This window comes from Mauremys mutica, chromosome 5, assembly GCF_020497125.1.
Source record: "Mauremys mutica isolate MM-2020 ecotype Southern chromosome 5, ASM2049712v1, whole genome shotgun sequence".
In the NCBI taxonomy this organism is placed as follows: domain Eukaryota; kingdom Metazoa; phylum Chordata; order Testudines; family Geoemydidae; genus Mauremys; species Mauremys mutica.
This window is the reverse complement of record NC_059076.1, coordinates 73,098,457-73,120,252: the sequence shown is the minus strand read 5'-3', so window position 1 is coordinate 73,120,252 and position 21,796 is coordinate 73,098,457. Positions and strand designations below refer to the sequence as shown.

General features: G+C 42.5%; 1 protein-coding gene across 12 annotated transcripts in view; it reads left to right on the top strand.

Moving 5' to 3' along the window:
- CBR4 (carbonyl reductase 4) overlaps positions 1 to 16,943 on the top strand; it is a 30,558-nt gene extending 13,615 nt beyond the window's left edge. For 5 of the 12 annotated variants that reach the window (XM_045017818.1, XM_045017816.1, XM_045017815.1 and 2 more), the window contains 4 exons: positions 373 to 493; positions 2,470 to 2,606; positions 4,008 to 4,142; positions 10,642 to 11,139. In XM_045017818.1, the coding sequence (XP_044873753.1) occupies positions 373 to 493; positions 2,470 to 2,606; positions 4,008 to 4,142; positions 10,642 to 10,841 (593 nt within the window). In that variant the 3' untranslated portion in view covers positions 10,842 to 11,139. Of the gene's footprint in view, positions 1 to 372; positions 494 to 2,469; positions 2,607 to 4,007; positions 4,143 to 10,641; positions 11,143 to 15,434; positions 15,522 to 16,699 lie in introns of those variants that run through there. The other 7 variants (XM_045017812.1, XM_045017813.1, XR_006579613.1 and 4 more) reach the window with 6 other exon arrangements.
- The last annotated feature ends 4,853 nt before the right edge of the window (positions 16,944 to 21,796 follow it).

Here is a 21,796-nt window from a genome sequence, read left to right as displayed (position 1 = left end):
ACCAGGAAGGTAAGTAAATATTTGTTACAGACACCCTTTTACACATAGGGTAACCTGAGATTAAGGCAGTGGTCCATGGTCATGTGAGTTGGTGACAGAAATGGTGTTAAAACTTGGCAATTCTTGGCTTCCAGCCAGCCCAGACCTCAAACCGTTCTAGACCACATTGATTCCAAACTTGAAAAGGGCCAAAAAATACAAAACACAAGAGTGTTGTAACTAATCAGCGGAATTCTTGAAACATGTCCTCATTTAATTCTCCTTTGAGGTGGAGCAGACTTCTTAAGTTAGAACTAGTTCAACATCTGTTTTTTACTATTATTTTGCTATTTATATTTACTATTACCCTAATGCAACTTCATTTCAATACAGCAGGTCATATGGCCCTTAGCTGTGATGTAGCCATGGAACAAGATGTCCAAAATACACTTCAGGAGGTGGAGAAGAATTTAGGTCATGTTAATTACTTGGTTAATGCTGCTGGAGTCAACAGGTTAGTTTTGTGTTGAAAGTAAGAGTAGGCCATGCATTCTTGTTGAAAGGTACTAAATATACTGAGAGAATAACTGCAAAATTAAACACATTGTTAATGGCTCTAAAAATGAATTGAAGTGTATCTGAAGACTATGTATTGTGGTCAGTGTTGTTGTAGCCAGAACAACAGATGCAAAACCTGTAGACATAATTACTGCTATGATCATCAACATCCTCCGCAACACATTTTTCAAGATCCATGGATCTTGTACGTGCACTAAATATCACAACAACAGCTGTGGGCGTGAAACAAGATAATCACTATGCTCTCAAATGAACACTCTTACAAAATTAAGACAAAAACACCATATCACCTGTGGGTGAACAATTTTCACAAGGTGATTACTCTAGGTATGACCTCTCAGTTCTCATTCTCAAAGGAAACCTGCACACACTTTCAAAAGATGAGCCTGGGAGCATAAATTCATAACTTTGCTAGACACCAAAAAACATGGACTGAATAAAGACACTGGATTTATGGCTTATTACAACAATCTGTAACCCTTCCCTCCCGCACATGACTTGAGAGGGGCCAGCAGTGCAAGAAGGCCAGTAAGCCGTACTAGCAAGCCATTTATAGCCGGTACGGTGTACCAGAAAGACACAGCAGCAGCATTGCCAGAGGAGAGGGCTGGGGGACCGAGGCTGGGGGTTCTGCTCGCCTCCCTGCTGGGAGAGGCAGCAGGGAAAGGAGCAGAATGCTGGCAGTTCCACCTGTGACTATACTGCCCCCAGCCCTATCTCTGGAGTGCTGCTGCTGTAGTATGAGGAAGGATGGAGATGCAGCTCCGGGGCTGGGAGTTCTGCTCCTTTCCCCACTGGGAGGGGCAGCAGCGGAGAAAGGAGCAGGACACTGGTAGCTCCTCCAGCCACTGTACCGCCTCCCCCTCCTAGCCGTGTCTCCGGCACAGCAGGAGGAGGACAGAACCCTGTAACGCCCCCCCGCCGCCCCAAATAACATGGGATGGATGTGGGGAGGGTACGGGGAGAGCATGGGAGCCCTGGGCTGGAGGCGGGGCGGTGAGGAGTCACATGGGGAGGTCACGTGCCCCCCCCCTTAGTTGGTGCCCCTCTTCCCCGTGACCCCACCCCACACACTGGTAAGACATGGATTTTACTGGCACCACTGAGAGGTGCTAAGGGGCTGTTTCTCCTTTAGTAGTCCCTTGAAATATGTGGTGTTTAGCATAAGTAGTTAATATGTTCCACCTTGTGTTTTAGCTGTGATGCTAAGGATATGTCTACACTGCAATTAAATACCTGCAGGTGGCCTGTGGGTCTGTAAAAACTAAAATACACATTAGGGCTTAGTGTGGAGCCTGAGCTTTAGGACCCTCCCTAGGGTCCCAGAGCTCAGGCTACAGCTATACCACAATTTTTTGACCTCGCGAGCCTGAGTCAGCTGACATGGGTCAGCCGTGGGTGTCTAATTGTAGTGAGGACATACCCTCCAAGTCCATTTCCTAGACCTGAAGAATAGCTCTGTGTAAGTTTGAAAGCTTGTCTTTCTCTTCAACGGAAGTTGGTCCAATAAAATGTATTCCTTTACTCTCCTTGTCTTTCTGTTGTATTCAAAGATATATTATTTTCAATGGAAGTGAAACTCCAGTACAAATATGTGTATATATATAATTTCCGGTCACTTCATGGTCAAAAATAAATTGATCCATTCGAAATTTAGTGTTTGACAGTCCTCTGAGCTAGTACATTTGACCGCTTGTCATATACTATCAGCAAAATGGCTGATGGGGGCTTTGTCTTATTACTGTGCATAATTTTTCAGTGTTATCGAGAACAGTGCTAGTATAGTATATGTAGGGTCAAATTCTTCCATGGTGGAACTTCATTCTGGTCAATGGAATTTGACCAGAGATGACTTGAACCAATTTTTCAGGTGTGGTGTGTCTTTTTTTTTTTTTTTTTTTTTTTTGGCAGGGATGGCTTGTTGCTGAGAACCACATCTGAAGATATGGTATCCCAAATTAACACTAACCTTCTGGGAACAATGTTGACATGCAAAGCTGCTGTAAGACACATGCTTCAACAGCAGGGAGGTGCCATTGTTAACATAGGTGAGTCTCCACCTTACGCAAGTTGAAGGTGGTTAATTTTATTTCAATGACTTTCTTAGACACAGTCTTAGAAATTTCATGTTAAAAGGCATACTTCTAAAAACATGTAGTAAGAATCCAAAATTGAAACACAATTGTAGGAAATGTATAATGTCCTGAAATTAATATTTTATCAATGGGTCCAGTAACTTGTAGAGAGGCATAATCAAATAATAAAAAAAATGCTCCACATGTCATTTTGAAAATATTCTGCATTTATTGTTATGCTCCAAGCCTGGAATGCACTTCAAATGATTAGACCTCTGTGCCCATTTGAAGCTAATTGTAAGAAGAAAACCAAAGATGCCTACAACTGAAAAATAAGATATTTTCCCCAGTGTATTTACCTGTCACTATTCATAGCATTTGGTGTAAAGTTAGCTTGGTGGTTTTGTTTGGAGAGTCTGATAGATTTCTCTGTTTGTGAAAGACAGTAATATGTTAAAGAATTAGGAAAATGTGTGTGTGGTGTTTTTTTGTGTTTTGTTTTCTTTAACCATAATATTCAGGAAGAGGATTCAAAGGCAGGTGTAATGTTTTATATTTTTAATTTAAAAAAAAAAGACTAGGTTGCAGATTTACAGTGCCCCTTTAAAGCAATCCAGAAGTAACACACACTATGAAAGGCTGAAGGCGTATTATATGTTTTTTCAATTATGATGAATTTTGTGTGTGGTTAATTTTTATTCCTAGTCCTGCAAACCCTTATACATTCAAGTAACGTTATGCACGTGTGTTTTCTCATTTAAACTCATTGAGTCACTATTTTCATAGCCTTTCTTTTGTGAACACATTGTTCCTTTTTAAACTTTTTCAGCAACCTCTGAATGTAAACACAGCTCATGTCAGTGATAAATAAAGTCCTTATAAAACCTTTAGTCTGCATTTCATCATGCTTTTATAATCTTCCTGTAACTTCTGCCAGTTATTGCAAGTGTTATTCTTAATTAAAATCAAAATAAAGAAAGGCATGGCTTTTTTTCCTCTCTAGGAGGGTTTTATTCAGGGAGCTTTGCCACAGACTTACCAGTACTATAATTTTCTGTTGCATATTTGTATGAACTGCACATAGGTAGCTGAGAGATTTGCTGTCAGTGATAAGATTGCTTCCTGAATATTAACTTATTTTCATTACTTGAGTTGTAATCTTAACTGTCTCTCCAATAGTTAGGCATGCATTCAAGGGAAGATTTTTAGTTCTGACTTGCAAATGGGGACTCAAATGCATATCGACTCTAATTGCTGTTGTTTAAAAGGATGGTGATCAAAAGTTCTGACTTCAGTAAAGCCACAACAATCCTGTTGTAAAAGATTAAATTTAGCCTGTCATTTGGCCTCTGTTTGCTCTTCTGTTTGTTTTAGGAAGTATTGTTGGACTCAAGGGCAATTCTGGTCAGAGTGTGTACAGTGCCAGCAAAGCAGGGTTAGTTGGATTTTCACGCTCTCTTGCTAAAGAAGTAGCAAGAAAGAAAATTCGAGTCAACATGGTTGCTCCAGGTTAGTTCTTGATTAAGATACTAAATCTCTGCATATTGTTTGTGATTACTTCTGTTATAGATCAGCAAGGTTGGAACAAAGAAGCGCTTACTATTTGCTTATTGTACTTTGAAAGTAAGAAACTATTTATTTATAAAAGTACACTGATGGAAAAACACCAAGTAGCAGGTTTTAGGCTAGTTTCCAAACAGAATGGTAATCTATTATTGTACAAGTTTTCTTAAAAAAGTTTGTCTATCTTAATACTCAGCCCATTTTTACATATGAATGTGCTTAAGGGAATAAATGTGTTCCTTCTTGAATATCTAATTTAATTTTGTTTGCTTAGCTTTTGCTTCTGTGAACTAACCTTGTGTAGAAAAGGAAATTTTAAGAAATGCTGCATGAGGAGGAATTTCTTTTTTTTTTTTATAGGAGATTCCTTTCTATATCTGCATTGTCCTTAATGTTTCAGACTCTTAGTAGACAAAAGAAAATGGATGAGAGGGGGCATATTGTTCTATACCTCTACCCTGATATAACGCTGTTCTCGGGAGCCAAAAAATCTTACCACTTTATAGGTGAAACCGCGTTATATCGAACTTGCTTTGATCCACCAGAATGTGCAGTCCCGCCATGTCCCCCCTCTCCCCCAGCACTGCTTTACCACGTTATATCTGAATTTGTGTTATATCAGGTTGCATTATGTTGGGGTAGAGGTGTATTTCCTGATGGGACTGATCTTTCAATTTTTTAAAGGGCTATATAGTTGTATGGAGTAGAAAGGGGTAATTTTAAATTGTTGGATGCCAAGTAATTGTATTATAAATTACTAAAAATGTTTAGAGAAACTAGAAATAGTAAGCTAGTTCTTACTAATTGTTTCTCTTATTGCCAACTACAAGGTCAGATTCTTTACATACCTTTTGGGTACACCATAATTGAGATCAGGCAAAATAACCAAGCTATTGATCTTGGCTATTTTGTTAAAGAAAGGAAAAGAAAACATTAAACAAAGCAACACAAAAGTGACAGAACTCAACAAATAAACGGGTTACAGAACAGACTGTAATGGAAGTATGCCTCTCTCTGGAGAGCTTTTAGCAGAGATTACATCGCTGAGTGTGGACTTGCCTTAGGTGTGACATGTTTTTCTCTTTATAAACTGAAACTAAGGCCCTAGTTCCCAAAATTATTATGAAACCAGACTTCGCCTATCCGTAGAGAACAAAGAATGTTTGTATTCTTTACAAAATAATTTCAAGAGCAGGTGGATCCTCTTTGGGGGTGGGTGGGTGTTTTATATATCTGTGTATAAAAAAGACACCCACCCACCCACCATTGATAACTGAAACATGCTATAATTGGGCAGAATAAGCAATTTTCACTAAATTCCATGAAATCCAAGAAAATATTTAATTCACTTACTTAGAAGAAACCATTTAAGGAGCTGTCTTGAGACTGGCCAGTTAAGAATCTTGTATCCAATTAAATCCCACTGTTTATTTTCTGATGTTTAGCCCCATTTCTTCTCCAAGAATACACAGTTTAACCTTTTGGTGAATAACAAGAGAAACTATTAATATTTTAAGTTATTGCATTTCACGATTCCAATAAAATAAAATTAGTTTTAAATCTAATCCTTTGGCAGTGTCTTAGTTAACTTTATGTCACCATAGTTGAAATCTTGAGGAGGTTTCCTTGGATTGGGTTTCTTTGAGTCTTCTGTGTTTCTTAGTTGCTGTGGCAGCTTGCTTGTAGAGGTGGACTGGATGAGTTGTGTAGTCCTTACTGTTTTTAATCAGGGAAGAGAGGATGTGTGTGAGGGGCTCTCATTTCAGAGGGGTGGGTTTTTTTATATCTTTCTATTTCCATGAAATTATGGGACAGTAGGCCTCTTTCCGACATGTTTAGATTCAAAGTTTGTTGCTGTCTCTTTCATTGGCACCCTGCTTTCAGGGTTAGATTAGGTGACACCTTTAGCTCCTGAATATGTAGTCTGCTTAATGAATATGCAACATTTCTCTAAGTGCCTTTCTTCTTCTTGGATGGCAAAAGCATCAGATAACTTTAAAAGTTAAAATTAACTTTTTTTTTCTTTTAGTCAGTCCATGTTATGAAATTTTCAATTTTATTAGTTTGACAAGAAATGAAATGTTTTTTTCAAAAAGCCCAACCATTCCTGTCAGGGTGGATTTGATTTAAATCCCTAGTCAGGAAGACTCGATTTAATCATGGATTTCTACATAAAAGTGCATTCTTGTTGGTTGTTATAACCTTAATACATATTCTTCACAACTCAGAGATAGATGTAGATTTCATTTTAGAAGATAGACAATATACATTTTTAAATTGATTTATTTTGAAACTTTTCAGATTAGTTTTACAGCTATATCAGAAAATGAATGATTGGTTATTTCATTTACTAAAGGTAATTGAAGCTGATAGTTCACCACGGAATGATTTCATAAATATCTCCAATTCAACAGGCTAATCATTAATATTTGGAGGATTTTCTTGCCATGCTGTATTAGGAGGAGAACATCAACAGACAGACATTTAAATTTGTTTTATTTAACTAAAACAACAACGTTATGTATTCTAGATTATTTTCTTCAACAGGAAACATATTTTAACAAAACAAGCATTTGAATTTAGTCAAACATTCACGTTTTTTAAAATTGGGTTTTGTATTTGTTAAAATTGTTTTTAACTAAAATAGTTGAATTACTGTATATACTCGTTTATAAGCCACATTTTTTTAGTAAAAAAGGGACGCACCAGAGAAGGGGGTCGGCTTATGAACAGGTATAGAGAGGTGGGACACAGCCCCTTCCCCCAACAGAGGGAGCAAGGAGAGGCAGCACAGCCAGCAGAGACAGAAGGGAAGAGGTGGGGCCAGAGTCTCTCCGCTTCTGGCCGTGCTGCTCTACCCTACCCCCAGCCTCCGAAGCAGCTGTAGCTCTGGGGCTGGCAGGCTGCAGCCATGCCGCTTGGCCCTGCCGCGCCCTCCCCCCCCCCCCAGAGCACGCTGTGGCCATGCTTCCCAGCCCAGCCTGCTGGAACATGCTGTGGCTGCGCTGGCCGGTCAGGCTCACCGGAGCAGGCTGTGGCCGCCCTGCTCAGCCTGCTGGAGCAGCTCCAGCCAGGTCAGAGACATCCTCCCCAGATAAGGTGGGAAGGGATGGGATGGGGAGAGTGTGGGGGTCCCAGGCTAGGGGTGGGGTCATGTGGGTAGTGGTCACAAGGGTTACTCCCCAGACTCCCAGCTTCTTCCCCCGCCCATATATATATATATATTTTCCCCACCAGTTGCTGTCCCAGCCTGTCCGCGCCGGGACACTTCGTTTACTTATGTTTACCTCCGTGCCTGTGGATGCTTGAGATAAACAAACCATCTCGGCCCACCAGCGGCTTATCCTGATGGCCTGGGAGCCAAAGTTTGCTGACCCCTGAATTATAGGGTCGGCTTATGAACGGGTTATAAACATTTTCCATTTTTACTTATCCATCTTTTGGGGTGGGGGATCGGCTTATAAATGAACTGGCTTATGATCGACTATATACGGTAAATATTTAAAACAAACAAAAAAAAAACCAAATCAACTGTCAGGTCCACATGAGAAACTTAAAATATTGGCTTCTGCAGCTAACTCAGTTGTCTTCACCTTCATTTTCCTGTTTGTTCATAATCTGGAAAAGAAAAACCAGCTTTCCTGCTTTTTTCAGGTCCCAAACGATTTCTTAATTTGGAATGAATTAGTCCAAAGGAAGAAAATACTTTCTACTCCAGCAGAAGCAGCTACTGCTGTTAAAAGTGAGATTATCACTTCAGCTGTCTCGGAAGTCCCTTAAGCACTTGGATTCAACTAGTTCACTGGTGTGACTTTCTTTAAAACATCAGCAAACATATATTTCTTGAATGGTTCACTCTTAGCTCTGAAGTTTATTATAGTTGGCATTATGGAGGGATAATTGCAGGATGTCCATGTCATAGCCAACTTCTTCTTCAGCAGTTAAAGTTTGACCCTGGTACCGCATATTGAGAATATTTGCAAGAAAATGAGCTTGAGATGGTGCTTATCCTATTAGTTTTTTAATGCTTGTAATTTAATTCTGTCATTGCATATTTCTCTTCACTCAGTTCCTTCCAAATTTCAACAGCGTCAGCAATAAAACATCTATTTCCCTGCATTTTGTTCAAGACTACAGAAATAGGCTTCAGAGTAGTCAGCATGTGTTCAACATTTCTCTTAAACCCAATGTTGATAACTTTGGCTGTGACAGTACCATCTGTTTTTTCACAATTTTGTTCACAAACTGTCATCAGATTAGGCCAGTTCTTGATATAGTACTCAAAACAGTCCACTACTGAGTTCCATCGCATGTCTTGTGAGAGAGCTAGCTTGGTTCCTCCCACTTTTTTCAGAGCAGCTGCTGCAAAGTAGTTGTTACGGAAGTATTTTGCAATTTCAACATTAGCCTTTGTTTCTGGAACACTGAAGTCTTTGGCTAGGAGGTGCATCAAATGAGCACTGCAACTGTATGTTGTTAGCTTGGGACTCCTAAATAATTTCTTCTCATCTTGGATACATTTGTAGCACTGTCTGTGACCAAGCTGCATACTAGACATTTGAATTTTTTCCCCACAGTTTGTTATAGTTTTTGCTGCTGCTTGTAAGTATTCTGCTGTGTGTGCATTTCCTGATGTACAGGGGTGGCTCCAGGCCCCAGCACGTCAAGCGTGTGCTTGGGGCAGCATGCTGCAGGGGGCGCTCTGCTGATCGCCGGGAGGGCGGCAGGCAAGCCGCCTTCAGCGGCGTGCCTGCGGAGGGTCCGCTGCTCCCGCAGCTCCGGTGGACCTCCTGCAGGCGTGCCTGTGGAGGGTCCGCTGGTCCCGCGGCTTCGGTGGAGCCGCGGGACCAGCCGACCCTCCGCAGGCACGCCTGCGGGAGGTCCACCGGAGCCGCAGGACTTGCGACCGGCAGAGCGCCCCCCGCAGCATGCCGCCGTGCTTGGGGCAGCAAAATGTCTAGAGCCGCCCCTGCTGACGTATCAATTGTTTCTCTAAGGAAGACATTCCCTTCTTCTGTTGTCACATGAGCACATACAACAGGATCGTTTTGGACATTGCTCCACTCATCAAGACTCAGGTTAACAATTTCACCCTCTAGACCTTTTGCACACTGCTCAATTTCTCTTTCATACACTTTATCCCGCAATTTGCCTGTGACATCTGCTCTGTTGGGTGGACCAGATCCTGGTCTTAATGACTGAACCATGTTAATGAAGTGTGAGTTCTCAATCATGTGGAAAGGAGAGTTTGTTGCATAAACAAACTGGGCAACTTTTCATCAATTACCGTATTTTCTGGCGTATAAGACGACTTTTTAAACTAAAAAACAACCCCCAAAAATCGGGGGTCGTCTTATACGCCGGGTATAAACAGGCTTCGGCTGAGCCAGTGCTGGGAGGCGTCTCTCTGGTGTATGCCATTAATGCATACAAAGCCTGCTCGGATTGGCAAAGGTTGTAATAGCCTGCCTTTCTGACTCAGCCAATCCGAGCAGGCTTAATAGATGACACCGCTCCCCTGAACGCTCCGCCCTCCTTCTCCTCCCCTTCCCCGGCTTCCCGTGAATCAAATGTTCCCAGGAAGCCTGAAAAAAGGAGCGGTCAGGTAAGCCAGGCGTGTGGGTGTGGGGGAGGGGGCGGGACGGCTTACCTGCGGCGCCGGTCCCGGTGTCGGCCCGGGGAGCCGGGCCCCGCGGCTGCGGCGCCGGTCCCGGTGTCGGCCCGGGGAGCCGGGCCCCGCGGCTGCGGCGCCGGTCCCGGTGTCGGCCCGGGGAGCCGGGCCCCGCGGCTGCGGCGCCGGCGCCGTTGTCGGCCGGGCCCGGGGAGCCGGGCCCCGCGGCTGCGGCTCCAACCCTGGCCCCCGGCAGGGGTAAGAGGCCAGGGCCAGGGGTGGGACTGGGGCGGGGGAGGAGGGGTTGGATCGGGCAGAGGTTCTGGGGAGGGCAGACAGGGGATGGGGAAGTGGGGGTTGGGTAGGCGCCGCGTGGGAATTCCTGGGGTCTGTTGGGATGGTGGTGGATGGAGTCGGGGCAGTCAGAGGACAGGGAGCGGGGCAAGTTTGGCAGGGGGTGGGGTCCTGGGGGGGGGTTAGGGTTGGGGTTCTTGGGAAGGAGTGGTCAGGGGACAAGGAGCAGGGCAGGGGGGGTTATGGGTTGTGGTTTCTGAGGGGGAGGCAGGACGTGGGTGGGGGGTGTACTCACTGGACGGTTCCCTACCGGGTCTTCGGTGGTGGGTCCTTCAGCCTTGGAAGGGGGGGTAGTCTTATATGGCGAGTATAGGCCAAAACCTATGTTTTAAGTGGAAAATTAGGGGGTCGTCTTATACGCCCAGTCGTCTTATACGCCGGAAAATACGGTACCTCTTTTTGTAATCTGCTGGTTCTTATCACCAACTTATCTATGGTTGTTTCTGGATGACTGAGATTTTTTTTTTCTTTTTGCTACAGGTGATATACTGTGGCTATGTGACATATATGACGTGACTGAAACATTATCATTGGTAGATAACTCTGAAACTATAGCAAAGAGTCCTGTGGCACCTTATAGACTAACAGATGTATTGGAGCATGAGTTTTCGTGGGTTAATACCCACTTTGTCGTGATGGTGCTTTTGAAGGTGGATGGTCTTCAGAATCCTGTATGTTGAGGATGGATTCTCCTAAACAAAATAAGTCAATGCAGTTATTTAATTATTATTACCATACTGCTCATTTAGTATTACTCATTGCATTCACTGACACTCAGTACTACTTAAATGGTGAAATTGTAAAAGGAAGATCTGCCTATTTCAGATATTTATTTTTTTATCACAACTGTGTCTAAAATGATAGTACTATAGAGTAACTACTATATTATTGCTCACACATGAGAATTCAAGAATTGTCCAGAAGGAAGACAGGTAGTCCTTAAGAAAGAAGTATGAAATAAAAAAGGTTAATAATCTGAAGATCCTGCATGTTCAGACATGTTCCTTTCATTATCTTCAACACAGCTTCCTCCTGAGAAGGAACATTTCTCTTGATGTTGTTTCATTCGGGCACCCAGGCCTTGCATTTTTTTGTTGCACTATTTGGGTTTTGCATGCATGCCTGTCTTACCCACAGGTAGAGGAGCTTCATTAAAATATTCCCAACCTAGGTCTCTTTTATGGCCTGCTGCCATTATAGGTTTTCCCATCTAGTGAGAGAATGGTATGGTAGATCTCAAATCAATGAAGGATACACTTAGAAAGACCTCAAGACTTCTGGAATATGCTGCTCAAACAGTTTCACTTTTTTGTTTCTACTACCTGTCCCTCCTTTCTCACATTTATTTCCAGATCTACTCCGCCCCCAACAATCTTCTATTCATTGAACTTTTTGAAACTTTGCACTTTTAGAGAGAGGTAAGGGATTGATTCTATGTACACAAATTTGCAGAGAGTTGATAGCATTGAGGTCTGTTGTTTCTCATGTTTTTTAAATAAAAGGTTTTTGCTGTTATCTCTGGAGAGACAAATCCACCGTTTGAGAACTGTAAAACTAAGCATTTCTGATGGTATCTTCTAGACTGAGCACTGAGAGTCCCATTGGGTAGATAGAAAGATTAACCTAAATAATCTATACAGAAGCCCTTGGAACCGGATAAGATTGGGTCCCTAATCCATGTACTATTGGAACTCATTTATAAAACTTTTCTTAAACCATTACATGAATATATTGTCTCATACTATAGAATTAGAATTTATAATTCCTATTCTGTGATGAGATACCTTTGAGCTACAATATATCTTAATTAAAAGTACCATTAGATAGGTTTTTCCTCAAAGCATTTTATCAAAAAAAAATTGAAATAAAATCTGATTTTTTTTAAAAATAATTGATTTTTATCCACCCTAATTCCTGTTAGTGTTATAACTGTTTACAGATTTTAAGTTAAAGTTAAATAATTCTTATAGTCTAAAAGCACTTAGGTTTCCCCCAAAATATGATCATGTCAAAAAGATGATTTTTCTTATCTTCCTAAGATGGATGAGAGAGTTTGTTGGGCAATGCTAGTAATTTAATGGAGAAAAAAGAATTATAAATATTCTATACTTAATTACTATTCTAAGAAACCATTTACTTTAGCAAAGTCATTAGATTCCATGTTCGTACACAAAACATTTTACCATTTACATAGCAATGATAATAGAGCTTTGCATTTAGCTAAAGTATTTGCAAATAGGTGTTTCCTGAAAGGGATTTGCCATTTCAACATTAAGAAATAAACAAAAGGTTTAAAACATTTCCAGCTGCACATGTTTTCTGTAGAAGCTCTTCTGAATAAAATTTTTATAGTAACTATAAAATTCATTTCAGTTAGGATATTTATAGACTTCTTTGTGTGGGTTTATTTAGAGGTTTTTCATGGGAGGGTGAAATAGCCCACTTTACCTCTACCTTTTATACCTTTTGATAATTACTCCTGAGGGAATTATGCACCAAAAATTAAATTACCATATGTACTCATTCATAAGCTGAATTTTGTTGATAAAGTGAATCATTAAAGACCCAGGGTCGGCTTATCAAGGGATCTACACCAAAATTTGATGATTTTAAGCTCTATTGAATTGAATATCTTAATACATTGTTGTTTTGTTTACCTGGAGCGTTCGCAGGCATGGAGCGGTTCGCTGTTCCCAGCCAATGGGATCTGTGGGAAGTGGTGACCAGCATGTCCCTCAGCCCACTCCACTTCCTGCAGCTCCCGTTGGCTGGGAACAGTGAACTGGGGCCATGGGGAACTGAGAGGCTTTGTGCCTGTGAATGCTCCACCTAAATAAAACGTCCCGGCCCCCTAGTGGCTTACCCTGGTGGGCCGGGAGACAAAGTTTGCCAACCCCTGAAATACAGGGTTGGCTTATGAAAGGGTCATAAAGTTGTTGGGGGGGTGTTTTTTGCCATTTTTTACCTATCCATCTTGGGCGGTCAGCTTATAAATGAGTGGGCTAATGAACGAGTATATACAGTATGTGCTAAATTAAAAATTCTGTACGCAATACTTTAAAATTCTGTCAAATTTGGCATTTTTTTGTCAAAATAACACAATATAATCACACCAGTTTCAATTATTTTGGTAATTTATTTCAAAATACCTGTCAACAAGTATGTCTGTAACAATACAGATGACAAAAACTATTCAGGAAACATTTTTTGACAAATAGATTCCTTACTAGGCATATTAATACATAACTTTGAGTAATAATTCATTTAAACTACAGTGCAGAACTGTATTGCTACACTCCTCAGAAGCAGTGCAAAGGCTTGGAGGTGTGTGTGAAGGGGTCGGGTAACAGAGGAGCTGAGGTAGAGGGAAGTAATTACTGGGAAGGAGCCCGGGTGTGTACTTGGATGGTAGTTGGGTATTGTTCCATACTTTTCCCACCAGGTTTTTTTGGGGAGGGATTGTTAGGGAGTTTTCCCCACATGCAGACCCTGGCTGACCCCTAGCCTCTCCCATTCAGTCAGGCACATCTGCCCCTATCCTCATGTGTCCTTGCATCCTCTGTCCACATGTCCGTCTACCCCTAATCAGACACCCTCCTCTCCCCACCTGTCCCAGAGCTACCTTTCCCCAAGCCCTGGACCTGCTGCAGCGCCTCTCCCCAGGCCTGACCCGGCCCAGCCATGGACTTGCCGTGGTCGGGGGAGCAGCATCTCTCGCCTCTAGCCTAGCTGCTGCTTTTTGGGGAAAGAGCTGGTGGGGGAGTCCTCTCTCCCCACTGTAGCCATGGGGAGTCCCACTGTACCCCAAATCCCTCAGCACCACCCCAGCATATGCAATCCCAGCTCGAGCCCTCACCCCCCCACCCCACCCAAGCTCTGAGCCCCTTCCCACACTCCAAACTCCTCAGCCCACCCTGCCACATTAATTTTGTTATGTGACACATCACCTCCATATTGGTGTACATAACAAAATTCATTTCGCACATGGGTGGGAAAAATTAGAGGGAACATTGCCCTGTGCCCCCTGCTCCCCTTCCTATGTGTCCCCACTCAGCCACCCCCTCCGCTATCCTCATGTGTCCCTGTATCTCTTTGTACAGTGCAAGCTCATTAAATTAGTCTGCTTCCCCCTCAGTGTGGGGAAGATGTGCAACAGCCCTTGCTAACAGAGCCAAGATTCACTTACAGTTCACTTAAAAACACACTGGTTAAGATAAAACCTTAAACAAGTTTATTAAATACAGAAAGATAGATTTTAAGTGATAGCAAACAGATCAAAGCAGGTTACAAAGGAAATCAAACAAAATGGCAATCTAAGTCTTATACAAACTAGATAAGATTTGAATCAGCAAGTCTCACCCTGACTGATGATACAAGCAGGCTTGCAGATTCTTGAGGCACAAGTTGCATCTGCTTTGCAGCTTGGGGTCTCCTCCCCCATTCCACGTCCTTTCGTCTTCAGGAGGTTCTTTCAGGTTTTGAGTTGTGGGGGAGTAAAGACAAGTCATGATGTCATTCCCCACCTTTACATAGTTTCTCTGACTGTCAGGAACCCCTTTTTTCCAAATCCGGTTCCCAGCCCATTTGTGGGAAAAATACAGGTACCAAAATAGAGTTCAGTATTATATGGTCTGGTTGCATGCCCTTGCATGCCTCGCATAGTCATAGCAGCCATTATTCATAGCCTAGTTGAAGTGTCCCCAGGTGAGGACAAGTGTTTTTTTCCCTGGCCCATTGTCTTTGCTGATGGGCCGTTCCATTTGAATAGGCCATTCATGATGTGCTGGCTTTCCTGAATGCAAACAAACCTTTGGGTGTTACCCAGGAGTAAGCACATTTGAAATACAAATACATAGTCAATATTTGTAACTCTAGGTACAAAAATGATACATGCATACAAATAGGATAATCATATTCAGCAAATTAAACCTTTCCATACACACTTCACATGCCATATTTTGCACAAGATGCATCATAATTGTCATAACCATATAGTTATACCACTATGATGAACATGGGGCAGTATGTCTCACTATACATAATGTGTTTTTGACGATCAGCTTCTGAAATCTCTCTCTATTGTGAAAAACCTAATATGGTTAAGTTATCACAGGTTTTCACTGATATCAAACCCCTCTAATATATGTTGATTGCTGTTGTGGGAGGGGGTGTGTGTGTGCATACAAATACATATATATTACTCTTGGGGAAATACTGCACCACTGCGCAGGTGCAGAATTCATGCCCCCGCAAATTTCTTTGCTTCCCCACAGAAAAATGACTTTCTGATATGGAAGCTGCAAGAGCAGTCACGCACCACTCATTATCAGTGCAGGTATATCGGAGCAGCCATCCGAGAGGTAAATCAACGTGGGGCTGGGGACACCCCAGCCAATGGCTCCTACCCTGAGCCGGGATCAGCTGCTAGTCCGGCTAGGCTGGAGGCAGGAGAGGACGGGATTTATTCCCCTGCAGGGAGTGGCTGGGGCTGTGTCAGACCCACCCCACCCAAGAAACCTCCCCTGCTTCCTGCCCCCATAGCTCCTCAATTGCAGGGGGAGGGATCACTGTATGGGGGAGCTGCTCCCCCATCTACCCAACCCTCGTGCATCTGAATCTCCCATACACAGACACCCCTGCCAAGCTTCACCCCGTACACCCAAAACCTTCCTAACACTCCATATCTGAACTCCACCCCACTGAACCTCAGTCCCCTGCACCCAGACCCCCCTGCCTCCGGACCCCCACCCCTACACCCAGACCACCCCACACTGATGAGCTCCACCTCCCTGCACCACCCTGAGTCCCCACATCCATACCCTGATGCCACTGACCCTCAACTAGCTGTACCCAGACCCCTTCGCTGAGATCCAACCACCTTCACTTGGAAGCCCCCCAATGAACCTCTGTGAATCCAGATCCCCCCCCCCTGAAATCGTTCCACACAGAACCCTCTCACCCTATACCTGGATCCCCCCACACTGAGGCCCTTCACACTTGGATCCTGCCTGGTTGAGCCTGCCTGCCCCACACTTGATGCGCCTGGCGATTTTCTGAGCTCTAGGGATTTTCTAAGGCAGATCCAGGCCTTGCGTTGGGTCAGAGTAGGGTGCAGCCTCACCACTGAGTCCATGTCCCAATGGTGGGTGGTGATGGGGGGGCTGCAGGGTGATCTCTCACCTTCGTGCAGCCAGTGGCATGTGCTCCCCACTGCCATGCTCGAGCCTCTGCATTTATTTATTGACAAATAAAACTTGCAAAATTTTAAAATATGGTGCACAGAATTTTTAATTTTTTGGTGCAGAATGCCCTCAGGAGTAATAGTGTATTTGTGCAAAATGTATTTGTGCTGAGATTGGACTGATTCTCAGTGAAATAACTGTTATGTTTTTTCATAAACGTACTTTATGTTGGATAAGGATAGGACTCAAGGATCTTATAGAGCCGCTATATTATACCAGGATTTCTTACAGACTTCTACAGCTACTCCCATCAGTTCTGCTTACATTTTATGTCACAAACATTTTTTCTCTCTTAGGCTTTGTTCACACAGAGATGACTGCACATTTGAAAGAAGATCAGTTGAAGAAAACTATTCCTCTTGGAAGATTTGGAGAGCCTGATGAAGTTGCACAAGCTGTTGTCTTTCTTCTGGAGTCTCCGTATATTACAGGGCATATTCTAGTTGTAGATGGAGGCTTGCAGCTTGTAATTTAAATACCACAACAGTAATTATAAAATGACTTGAATGGAGAGAAAAATAAACTTGGCTGATGAAGATTCTGAGGTGTGTAATCAAGATGATGCTTTCATGAGTTAGGACTTTTTAATCAAAACAGTAAGATAATCATGTATAAGTTAAATAGTAAACTCTAGTCTAGAATGTAAGGTTGTAATGTAATATGTACATTGGTCAGTTAACTGAAGCCTGCATATATGATGCCAAATGAGGAAATGCATGGTGGATGCATCATAGAACTTTTTTTCATAACCTCTATGAAGAGGTGAGGAAATGGTAATGATACTAAATCACACATTGAAATTAAGTACATTTTTTTCTGAATGCCATTCACATTTTATGATTTGAGGTAGAATGGGAGCATCACTCTGAAGGTTCCTATAGCACAACAAGACATAGCATTTGTGAGCCTGTTCACTGGTCAGTCGTGGTGGTTGCTTAGTTGACCAAATATTTCAAATGTTCCTTTTCAGAAGAATTGGTATTGTGTGTAATGAAATGGTAAACTCCTCTCTAGGAGGAAGGTCCTCACCTTTTGTTTTTATTTTCCTACCAAATATTTCCTAATCAATACATTTGTTTAGTGCTATCTAATACATGCAAATGGTTTCTTTTATTTCTTGTTTGCAGCTAAGGCAATGGAAGTTTCATGCTCTCCAACATAACTGAACTGCCTTTGGGGGATTGAAATAGTGTGCAGTGAAAAGTATTAGTCTTGTGTAAAACAAGTTTCTGAGTCCTGTTCTCAAATATATATTCAACTACCATTGAAATCGGTAGCAGTTGTGAGTGCATGTTGAGGTCATTGCTTGGCCCTTGGAGTGTGAGATGCCACTTCTGTACAATGATTCTATGACAGTATTAAGTATCAGAGGGGTAGCCGTGTTAGTCTGGATCTGTAAAAAGCGACAGAGTCCTGTGGCACCACCATCAACCTCAGCCTGGACCAATCTACACGGGAGGTCCACTTCCTAGACACCACTGTACAAATAAGTGACGGTCACGTTAACACCACCCTATACCGAAAACCCACCGACCTCTATGCCTACCTTCATGCCTCCAGCTTCCATCCCGGACACACACGGTCCATCATCTACAGCTAAGCGCTGAGGTACAACCGCATTTGCTTCAACCCCTCAGACAGAGACCAACACCTACAAGATCTTCAAGCATTCTCAAAACTACGATACACACACGAGGAAATAAGGAAACAACAGAGCCAGATGTGTACCCAGAAGCCTCCTACTGCAAGACAAACCCAAGAAAGAAACCAACAGAACTCCACTGGCCATCACCTATAGTCCTCAGCTAAAACCTCTCCAATGCATCATCAGTGATCTACAACCCATCCTGGAGAATGATCCCTTGCTTTCACAGGCCTTGGGAGGCAGGCCAGTCCTCGCCCACAGACAACCCGTCAACCTTAAGCATATTCTCACTAGCAACCACACACCGCACCTTAACAACTGTTACTCAGGAACCAATCCATGCAGCAAACCTCAATGCCACCTCTGCCCACATATTTACACCAGCAACACCATCACAGGACCTAACCAGATCAGGCACAACATCACCGGTTCATTCACCTGCATATCCACAAATGTAATATATGCCATCGTGTGCCAGCAATGCCCCTCTGCTATGTACATTGGCCAAACTGAACAATCCCTATGTAAAAGGATAAATGGACACAAGTCAGATATTAGGAATGGCAATATACAAAAACCTGTAGGAGAATAATTCAGCCTTCCTGGACACACAAAAGCCATCCTTCAGCAAAAAAGGTAGCCATCCTGCAGCAAAAAAACTTCAGGACCAGACTTCAAAGAGAAACTGTTGAACTTCAGTTCATTTGTAAATTTGACACCATCAGCTCAGGATTAAACAAAGACTGTGAATGGCTAGCCAACTACAAAAGCAATTTCTCCTCCCTTGGTGTTCATATCTCAGCTGCTAGAAGAGGGCCTCATCCTCCCTGATTGAACTAACTTCGTTATCTCTAGACTGATTCTTGCCTGCATATTTATACCTGCCTCTGGAAATTTCCACTACATGCATTTGACGAAGTGGGTATTCACCATGAAAGCTTATGCTGCAATACATCTGTTAGTCTATAAGGTGCCACAGGACTCTTTTTGTCACTTATGATAGTATTGTAAATCTGAACTGAAATTAGCAGTATAGCTGTGACCTTTTCCACATTTTCCACAGGGACTTAATTTACAAGCCAGAATTTCTGACAAAAAAGTGTGTAAATGGTACTATGTCCTCGAAAAAAATAGTTTGATATTTAAAAAACAAATATTTCCAAAATATGAAGTCAAAGCATGTTGATCCATAGCTGCCTTTTTACCAGTCTGGCAGAAGAGTCAGTAAACTGGCTGTTATCTATACCTTGTCCTTAGTATCTTGCAAGAAAATTGGGTTATGTGACATGTGACTGTCAGCCCAACTCCCATTTTCTTCCAGTGGCTAAAAATAACTTGTTTTGAGTGAGCCCTAGCGCCCTAATTATTATCATTGTTTCAGGAAATTGTGGGGCCTTTTTCTAATTGGTTGGTTTATTAGCAATAGGGTGGTATTTTGTGTTACTTTGAACAAAGTTTCAGGTTACATTTTTCCTGTTGGTGGATATAGTGGTGCTCTTACATATGTCAGAACGTCTAGTTATACATCATTTTAGGCAATGTGACTAATAATAGTTTTATTGCCTATTCCAGTCAGTTCTTAATTTCCCCTTCATTTTCCAAATTAACACTCTTGCATGTCTCAATCCTCAAAGTTAGATTCCTTCTGCATCTCTTTACTGCATGTCCTCCAGTGACAGAGGGCCTAGTATGCTATTTATACTCTTTGGTAGGACAGGGTTGTCACTGGAGCCCTATGTAACCCATGGTTGGCTCTTGGGGGGGGGGGGGGTGTGCTCAACATGAGACTCAGTGAGACAGGCTATGTTGTATAGATCCCTTTTTCCGTAACTACAAGCTCACCCTGATTCTTCTAGTCAGAGTTTATCCAGTCCTTATTCTTACCTCCTTACCTGACTCATAAAAACAGGTAGCTGCAGTGCTCTGGACTTTTCCTAGCTTTTGGAAGCATAGTGCCATTCATGTTCCATCAACAAGATCTTCAGGTAGGAATCATGCACTGTACTTTTCAGACTAGCTTGTACTCTTTTGCCAGGAACTGCAGCAGGAGAGCAGTGGACAGGCTTGCCTCCACACTTGGGGAAAAAATACACAGGAAATGTGTTAGGCAGCTGATAGATAAATTATTCAATACAATAAACTATATTCAGTGAAGGGATTTCTTTTTTGCCGCTTGAGGGCAGTATAACCAAAGGTATAATCATATCGGAAATTGAATGGTTCAGATTAAGACATTTGTATAATTCCAGGAAGGTAGAGATGACTGCTTTGATTAAAAGATTGATACCTATAATATTGCCACCAGTATTCTCAACTCCATGTAGACTGTGTTCTCTTGGGATTTATGCTGGGATTTTGAAAGAGGTTGAAGGAAACTAGGCATGCAATTCCCATTCAAATTCAATGGGAATTCAGTACCTAAGTCCCATAGGTTCTTGAAACTCCCAGCCTTCAAGCTCATCTCCATGGCATTATTATTGTCCATTGTTAATAGTGTTTCTATAACTCAAACTAAAATTGCTTTTGTTCTCTCTTTGCATATTTTCTAAATTACAGACTATGGTGAGTACCTGTTCTCCTCACTTGTTCCCTTAACACAGGATGAGATCTATTCCGTGAGGTTGAGATGATTGTGTTTTACCTGTTACTTACATAGCACAAGGTTTACTCTCTCTTTTTTAAGTGCAAAATGCAATTCAGTTAAGGGAAATTAATCACAGTTGGCCTTCCCAAAGCCAAACACAAATACCCAATACTAGATACAAAATCAGGATTAAATGAGCTAAGCAAAAAAGCATGTGAAAAGGTGTGAGGCGGGAGGGAAGATACCTTTTAATGTGCAGGAGTTGAGCGCTATGCTCAATGCTTGTATAATTGCTTACAACTCTATTGAAGCATGAAAGTATTGAGTACATTTGCTTTTAGCTTTCGTAGCAGTATAGAGGTTAAAACTCTGAGGGTCCCTGAACGCCATCTCCCCTCATTCCATGAAAGGAGCTGTCTGGACTGCAGTAATTTGGTTCTGCCCAGTCTATTTTATCATTTGTGTACACATCAGATCAGGTCATATAAATTACCTTGACTGCTTTTATTCTCACACTTTTCTAGGGTTTTAACCGTTTAATTAGCAATGCATAGGTTAACCGATAAGAATATGAAACCTTTGATACAATGCAATATTATTTTTTGAGAGACTTAATATACCCCTATAGATTGCCAGTGGTGGGTCTGATGGCACCACCATGTGTGCTTGGACATGCCAAATGAGAGCCATTGATTTATTGGTATCAAATAGATGTGGCATTTATGCCCGCTTTGGGACTGAGGGCTTGGCTACACTTACAAATTTGCAGCGCTGCAGCAGGGTGTGAAAACACACCCTCTGCAGCGCTGCAAATTGCGGCGCTACAAAGCGCCAGTGTAGTCAAAGCCCCAGCGCTGGGAGCCCCACAGGGTTATTCCCCACAGGGAAGTGGAGTACGGACAGCGCTGGGAGAGTTTTCTCCCAGCGCTGGCGCTTTGATTACACTTAGCGCTTCAAAGCGCTGCCGCGGCAGCGCTGCCGCGGCAGCGCTTTGAAATGCAAGTGTAGCCAAAGCCTCTGTGGTGCTGAACACACATGACTCCCAGTGTGGATGGTCATTTGGGGATCAGGCCCATAGGAAGCAACTGGAGTTATTTGTGACTCAGTATCTATATTTATTAGGGCTGTCGATTAATCACAGTTAACTCATGCGATTAACTCAAA